We start from the raw sequence: 8791 nt of genomic DNA on the forward strand, positions 1-8791 counted from the left end.
ACAAAAGAGTATTAACATGTCAAATTCATGTAACAATCAGAACTCCCTTCCAGGGCCCCAGAGTGCTCTCACAACATAAACCAAACACACTCTTGGAGGGGCTACACTGGCTATCTCCTCTCGACATACTCCCAACAATGCTTGGCAATTACTCACTCAAGCGCTAAAAACAAGTTGGCAAAGGATAATGCAATTTCACGGTCTGAATAGTGACAAACAGCAGACATTGTGTCTAAATTCTAATGCCGTAAACATACGTTGTCCTATATTGAATAGACAAACCCAAGTAATTATGGGGGTTTTCTCTAAAGAAAACAAAAAATCTATTACAACTGATGCCTGTTGAATGAGTCATTGAATGATGGACCAAAGCCATACGGTTTACACTAAAATGTAGCATCCACCATTTTTGACATCCAAAACGACAAATGTTTTCATATGAACCCTGCTTAAAGTATCATCTGATTTGAGATGCAATAAATGCAATTTGAGATTCCTTCTAAAAAGAAGAAGAAAAAAAGCAAACGATGAAACTTTTGACATACTGCAGCTCCAGCTGAACTTTGGCCTGGTAAACATTTCTAGAAACTGCAGTTTTAGTAAGAAAGACTGAAACGTGAACTTTGCGTTACCCATAGTGCACGGTCATTTTCAGTTCATGTCACAACTGATTAGATGACTGGGAGGAGAGTCCTGCGTCTGTTCTGCTAATTTCCAAAACAGGCGAAGGTCCTTATAAAAGAAGCCACAAGCAAACCTTTTCCCGTCCAGTAACTTGCCACAATTCACAAATAAATGGACGCCCTTTAAGTAGAAAGGTTTGGCAGCAATGAGCATTAAACAGAATTCAAATGAGTCTTCTTCACGATTTGAGCTTCCAAAGGTCTATAGATAGCTTAGCGGTCACTGAAGTGCACTACATGGGGGGAAGGGGACTGATTTTGAGCTCCCTGTGTGTGTCCGTGAGGCTCACAACAGAATACTAATGGCTTTAGGTTGAGACACATGAGAGAAAAGATATGCAAAGAGACATTTAAGCTTCCCTCTGCAGCACCATCTAAAACCATTGGGAAGAAACGGCTCCAGCAAAAGATAGAGCAGTTACTGTATGAATGAACCTATGAAGAGGCGTTGGAGTGTTTCCTCAGCTGTGTTTAGTCAGAAGAGAGGACATCCCTATGTGAGAATGAGAAATGTAAAAGCATCAGTCTTTCATAAGGCAATCTGCCAAACTAAAAAGTTGTGATAAGGTTATGCCTCTAGAGCAGACAAATGTTTGAGTGTTTGCAGTGGCAAAGAGACTAACTTCCTGGCTCAGATCAGAGAGCTGCAGTAATGCCGCTGGGAGGGGAAAACAGATACAGTAGCTAGCGCTCTAGGATAAGACTCAATGCATACAGATCCACTCATCGCTTGATTGAGAAGACAACCGATGATAGGAAAGATGACTGACATTTTGAAGATCTACCAAGAATTATATCACGGAAGTGCTGATCCGAGCATTGTGTGTGTGACTGGTTCTACACATTTTTTTTTATCTCCATGATAATGATAACGGATAATAACGCTCTTTTAAAGTCACAGCACATTAGCAGCATAACAAACACGGGAGAGCAACTTCAGACATTAATGCATGTGAAAGAACGAGTACATTTAGTAATATTCTTGGCAGATGATTAATACCAATTACAAATAAAGGAGTTAAATTAGGAGGCAGAAAAACCCAGTAAGAGTTATGCCGATTAGTCAGTTAGTACTCCCACCAGTGTTGTTTTGGTACTAGTCGTGACAGCCCTGGGCTTGTTTCACATGTGAAAGCAGCTTGTATTTATTCGGCATGCATGCAATATTAAGAGTTTACATTATTCATACTGTCCACCTCAGCAGTTGCATAGGGTAAAGGGGAGTAGTTTGCAAATATTAGTCTACATTGCAAAAGACTGTGTCGATAAACAGGTCTATATAAGAGGTATGGTTTATATATTTTGATTGACAGGTGATCTGACCTAACGTCAGTGGACTTTGAAGTGGTGCGTATTGATGCCTTTCTGCATTTGAAAAATATCTTCTGATGTTCATTCACGGTTATTTTGTGCTATAATAATTAGTAAAGTATTAGAATTGTATATATACAATGTTTGAATCTCTAAAAAAAATAAAAGAATTGAAAGCTGAGACTTTGTTTCATAAAAGTAACTGGCTATGTCTTGTCTGTCAGCGCATTGCCAGTTTCTTCTTTCCTCCACAAAGTATTTTTCACTGTGTGAGAAGATGATGTGTGGCGTGAGTGCACAATGGCTTGTCAGACGTAGCAACAGTAACTAAGCAAAAGTAACTTTGTCTTTGCGAAGGGTCAGTTAACACTGGGAAGTAGATGTACTGCTCCTCCTCTTGTAAATTAGATTCCACAAAATTCATGACTAATAATTCCCTTCTGGCACACAAACCATTTAATACTTTACAGCTGTTGTTTGAAGAAATAAACATACTGGCAAATTCATTACCTTTCATTAAAAATGAGCCATTCTCACACTGAAACAAACAAGCCATCCATATGATTCATACAAATCCGAGGACTGTGGAAATTTAAATGAATGCATCTCTGTTAAATCTCTATTAAAGTATAAATGGCGCCTGTTAGATTAGGATAATGGGCTCTAATGCTCACTAAGCAAATGAGGGGGATGCCATAGTAATGACTGCACCTCATTTCAGCACAACCACAAGCGACAACAGAAGCATTTCTGACCGTTACATGGCTCAGCCCGACAGACATGGTCAATCACCAAAGCTGTCGCTACTAAAATCTGAAGCACATCCTGATTACAAGCCTGCTCCAGCGGTGGCCCCGGAAACCATTTCAAAAGACGTCTTTGAGATGAGGACCAGCAACAAAAGTGCAGAGGAATGTCCTCTTACAGCAGAGGGTGAACTTATGGCACAGCCACATGAATTCTTCAGGAGTGAACCCGGCACTTCCAACAGCTCCTCTATCCCAGCAGTCTCATTACTTTCCACTTCGCCTTGCTAAAACCCCCACGTCTGTCCTCCTCTTTAGTCCCCACCCCTGCGCCTCAATTTGTGGTGGCAGCGGAGACACATTTATGATCAGACGGGCTCCTATTATATCCAATGTTCACCAAACTGAGGCCAATAAACAAAAGGCAAATGTAAGCATCTCTTTAAGACGAAAGCCTTGAAAAGATCAGCAAATGAAAAAAAAAAAAAAAAAAAGATAAATATGCTCAGAAAAAACAATGGTTGGTTTTTAAAATTTATGTTGAAAAAGTCTGTAGCAGTAATGGCATAAAAATTAGGCTGCTTAATTTCACAACAGTTTTCCACCTTACTTCCATTATTTTCTTAAACAGGAATTGCTGCCCCCAAACCCTCAAATGACTAACTAATATCTATCTGGACATTACACTGCAAAGTTTGTGCTGGACAAACTCCGATGACAGCACCCTTGATCAGACGCACTTCAGACTGGGCCGTTCTGGCGTCTGACATCGAGATGACCAGGGCTTTGATCCAGCCTTTGATGTGCAAACCACACATCTGGAGCTGGAACCAATCCAGATAAAATGGAGCTTATCAAACCACAGCAGCATTCCAGTTTTCTCTAACTAATGAAGAAAGCACTGACAGCTTAATCAAATAACACCGCAGGAACTGATAAAATACTGGAATGACTGTATGCTGGGTTCAATTTATAAGTTGTTCATAAAGATCTTGCTAGCTTTTCATCTAGCAGGATCTGGCTATTGATTCGGCACAAGTTTAAGCATGACCCATGGGGAAAGAGTCTCCCTTGCACTTTATAAATTTCAGCCAGAAGTGCAGTTTGAGAAATATACTGTAAGCAGGCTGACATGGAATCAACACGCATACAATTCAGCATATTTTCACAGAACTGGAAAGACCTTAATTTCACAATGCAGTAGGCTACACATCTCCCACGGATTCCATGAACGTTAATTACAACGGTTTTCAATTTGTGGTTAACGCAAAGTGTTAGAATAGAAGTAACTTTAACGAAGCACTGAAAAAGATTCAGGAGTCACACTGATCTGCAATCATTCTGACGAACCCTTATTTGAATGAACTCACTAAAATCCAGCTACTGAACCAACATATGACTCCCTTAATAATCTGCAAGTTCCATGTCAATGATTTATTAGTTTAATATACAGTGGGTATAGAGAAGAATCACAAGTTAGTAAAGACATATCCCAAAAGACTATAATTAAAGCAGAAGCTGATTAAACAAAATACTGACACAAGGGGGTGATCCTTTTTTCAACTCAGTGATTCTGTTTTTTAGTTTAGTTTTGTTTGTATTATAGCTTTCACTTGGATTTTTTTTTTAGTTGCACCGAGTAAACAGAGCTGGATAAAACAAAAACTGTGTCCGTCTTCCTTTCAGGCAGCAAAGCAACAAAATGTGATTATTTTAAAAGGGGGTGATTCTTTTCTATACCCACTGTAAGCCATAAAGCTACTCTTGCAGCGCCATCAAGAAAGCAAAATTATATTTTCTCTTTATCTGTGTACCACAAAGTTGTCTTTTTTCTGGTTTATCATTATTTCCATAGCTTTCTATAAACCTTATGATATGAATAATAAAAAAAGAACTTACATTTAAAGTTAAAAGTTAATTAACTTTAGTTTTCCCTTCATTTTTCACTCTTAAACTTCTTCAGTGGATCTTGAGATTGATCATAGCTCTCTAGCTGGGTCCTAACATAAAAAGCTTTGGGATCCCTTGGTTTATTAAATATTTTGGCTAATTTGATTATTCTTTAGCATAACTGCACCATGTTTAAATACATTGTGCAGAATTGTTCATAAAAAAAGCTAGTGTGACACCAAGTCATCTAGCTTCCTTCATTAAAAAATGAGAAAACGCCTGAACAGAGCTTTTAAGTCTCTCAAAGAGAACTCTTAATGACAGAAGAGAGAAATTCGCCAACACTAAACTAATACTATATTCCCAAATGTTATTCAAAAGACATATAGTTTGTAAAAAAATTTAGTCAGACTTTATAAATCAAACTTTGATCACTCCCTACACTCCCTTCAACTCCCAAACAGAGGAAATGCTTTCAAAGCCAAACCTCTCATTACTCAATCTCAGAACAGCTCCTTTATTTACACCGACCAGTCCCTGTCCTCTCTCCATCATGAGTCTTGTCTGATGGACGAGGCATTAGCTTCTAAGTGTTGACAGATATTCGCTCAGATCTGGTGAGTGGCAGGTTGTCAGATCAGGCCGTCCCACAGCTAGCGCCCCTCCCCCCCTGAGTGCATCAAGGCTGTGGATTGAGCATCTTTCAGCTGGGCTGTGCCTGACACTACCAGCCTCCCAAAGCTCAAAGACCTGTACTGTGCATCTCAATCACCATAGTATCACTGATCTTGCCTGTATCTCAGCTTCCATCACAGAAAAAAAGCAAGCATGACTGTGAAAGAATGTTGGATGTATTCTATGATACTTGGCCTGTCTGACCGGTCCAGTCCAGGAGGACTAGATAATTACAGCTCACCAAAGGAGTCTCCGAAACTTTATTCTGATAGTATCCTCCTAAACATTCCTTCGACCCACAACAGACTCAAACATTCAGGCCTGGACAGTTTCGACTATAATTATAACAATTTAAAAAGGTTTATTTTCAAAGTACCACGTTTTAGAGGACTAGCACAACATGTAATGAGTCACATTGTGTACAAACGCAGATGACTCACGTCTTCAACACAACAGAGTCATACATCCAGAGTAATTCATCAGAATCAGTGAACCGTAAATTAGGACATTGACTCACTGCATTGTATCATTGATCTAAATCAAAGGGATCAAATCTTTCTCAACATTTTATGAAGGATGTAAAAAGTTTAATATAACGCTTAAGAAGCTGGTGTTAACATAAAATGCCAGTGGTTATCACAAAAGTTTGGACACACAAAATAGTGACTGTAATCTACACAAACAGGGGCTAGTACTTACAAAATTGTTAAAATCTTCATTTAAAAATCTTAAGTTTATTTAATCAAAAATGTTTTCAACTTAATTCCCATTCTTTTAATTTTTAAATTATTATTTGAATGGGGAAGATAAACTACGGAGAAGATGTGCACAAACCCTTTCAAGTGTTTGGGATCATTAAGATGTTTTCATGTTTTTGAATGAACTCTTTTTTTTGCTCAGCAAGGCTGCATTTATTTGATCAAAAACACAATAAAAACAGTGACATTTCAAAATATTAGTATTGCAATTTAAAACAACTTTCTATTTCAATCAATGTGTAATTTATTCCTGTGATGCAAAGCTAAATTTTCAGCTGATCTGCTGCTCGAATAGCATTTCTTGTTATTATAACAGTAGTGCTGCTTCATATTTTTGTGGAAACTGTGATACACTTAAGATTCTCTGCTGAATGGAGAATTCTGCACAGGAATTATTTGAAATCAACTTTTGTTGTACCAATGTAAACGTCTTTACTGTGCTTTACTGACCCCAAACATTTGAACAGTACTGCAAAACGATTAAACTAAATAATTCAATCCATTTGAATAAAGCACTCACAAAAGGATACATTTTGATGGCCCCTGATTTAGTTCCAATGGCCATAAGCTGCAGTTTGGGATCATAGGCCAAAGCACTTGGCTGGTTTGGGAATCCATGTTCAACTGTCTGAGTAAAAAGAAGAGAATTGGAAATCACACATTCACAACTTAAACTCACATGTAATGTACATCATATAGACATTTGAAATCCCTCTTTTTCTGCTGAGCTTAAAAAAGAAACCAGTTGGTACTTCACTGACCTCTAATGAGCCCTGATGTTACAATAACAATGCAGTAGATCTATTTAGTGCAGTCTTGTCAGGAAGGGGATTTCCTTGTTTTTACAACAAAAAATAACAAGGCAGGAAATTTAGTAGATCTGACAGACAATGTCAAATTCATCTTCAAGGCTATCAAAAGTCCTTTACAGAAATGTGTTTTTGGGCAATTTTAAAAACGTCTCTCTAAATCAACACACCAATTTAAGCCAAACCAGGCTTGAAGTTGGCCAATGGATGCAGATATCTTTTCAAAGTGTGACATGATAAATAACAGGACCTTCCTGTAACATTACACACAGTCATGATGCTTCATCAACATGACACACACACCTTCATTTCACACCGCCGCTCTGTTTTTCCCAAACCATCTGTGGATAAATGTCATCAGCAGCATTTGAGAAATGAACAAAAGCGAGGACTTTAATGCTGTAAAAACATGCATAATACACCATCTCTCACATCCTCCTGTTTTGTTTTACACTGAAGAGAAGGGGTGGAAATGTCTGATTGTGCTGTAATGCTGCCAGAGTTTGGCCATCAGTAAAAAGCCTACGATCCAACTCTTTCTATGTTTTTGGCAGGAGAGCAGTAACATGTTCATTATGATTTAAGAGCAGCCTCATTACAGAGAGCTCTACAAATCCTCACTCTGCAACTGCCAGCACCACTGCAGGACGCATTCAAGGCTCAAGAACAAACATTAGTTATTCATGTTTAACTAAATTAAATGCTCATTCAGCTAAATAGAAATTATACATATATACATCATATAAAGAAAATGTTTATTAGTCAGTCAATTGTCAGTTGTTCGTAACGGTTAAAGTTACAAACACGAGAAAACTTCAGAGGTCACTCACAATAGACAACACGCCCAATATGATTTAATGAGCTCCATTGATGAAGATGAATATTACACGCAAACACATTTTTCTTGATGCTATAAAAGTGCAACTGTGCTCTAACCCTATAGAGCAATAACGGTTTCAAGCAACTTTCGTGCGCTTATATTGTCATATTGCCATGAAAGTTGTAAAACATTGATATATTAGAAACGGCATGGTAATAAAGAGGAAATTACTGAAACAGAACACGTTCACAATAAATCATTTGTGAATACATTTGCTTGAATTAAATGTTCTTTAATCGATTTCAGTGCAACTCGAAACCGCATGCATGCGAGAGAGACAGTCAGAGATAGAGAGGAGACCCAACGATACAGTATACGTGATCCCACATACCTTACTGAATGCAAACAGATCCTGTTTGATTTTCTCTCGATGAGGGTCGTTTCCCTGCCGTCTGAACCTAAACTTCATCATCCTGAAGCCGAATCAGAGAAATATCAGCCCGCGCCGTCTCAGATTGATATCAATTCCGTTCGGTGTGTATCGGTGCAGAGAAACAATGTGATCCTTCATGCGAGCTCCAGATTCTTTTGTATCCACTCCTCAAGCCGTGCAAGTTTTCAGCTGTGTGTTTATGCAGTTTGACCACAGGGCAAGTTCACATGAACCACGTCTTAAGAGAGCCAATCAGAAGCCAAGAATCTGTGACCAATTCACCAAACCACGCCCACGAACATCATGCGTGTGGAAAACACGGATCAGGAGTCCGCTGGATTAGTTTTTACTTACACGTTTGCCTGGCAGCAATTCAATTTCATTGCATGGAGAAACCACCCAATCAAATCATGCTATTGTAGTATTATTAGGGCCCGAGCACCGAGGTGCGAGGACCCTCTTGTATCTGCTTTGTTTTAGGGCCCGAGCACCGAGGTGCGAGGACCCTCTTGTATCTGCTTTGTTTATTAGGGCCCGAGCACCGATGGTGTGAGGACCCTATTGTATCTGCTCTGTTTATTATTATTAGGGCTCAAGCCTGGAGGGCGAGAGCCCTATTGTTTTCCTTAGGATTATTTGTTATTATTAGGGCTCAAGCCCAAAGGG

General features: G+C 38.8%; 1 protein-coding gene across 2 annotated transcripts in view; it reads right to left on the reverse strand.

Moving 5' to 3' along the window:
- The window catches only part of LOC113050166 (lethal(2) giant larvae protein homolog 1-like), a 30132-nt gene extending 21801 nt beyond the window's left edge, over positions 1-8331 (reverse strand). Inside the window, exons 1-3 of one of the 2 annotated variants that reach the window (XM_026212910.1) lie at positions 8084-8194; positions 6825-6898; positions 6594-6691 (exon numbers count right to left, since the gene is read on the reverse strand). In XM_026212910.1, coding sequence (XP_026068695.1) covers positions 6594-6628 — 35 coding nt within the window. In that variant the 5' untranslated portion in view covers positions 6629-6691; positions 6825-6898; positions 8084-8194. Of the gene's footprint in view, positions 1-6593; positions 6692-6824; positions 6899-8083 lie in introns of both variants that reach the window. The other variant, XM_026212903.1, reaches the window with a different exon arrangement.
- Between the last annotated feature and the right edge of the window lie 460 nt (positions 8332-8791).

This window comes from Carassius auratus, chromosome 3, assembly GCF_003368295.1.
Source record: "Carassius auratus strain Wakin chromosome 3, ASM336829v1, whole genome shotgun sequence".
NCBI classification, from domain to species: Eukaryota; Metazoa; Chordata; class Actinopteri; order Cypriniformes; family Cyprinidae; genus Carassius; species Carassius auratus.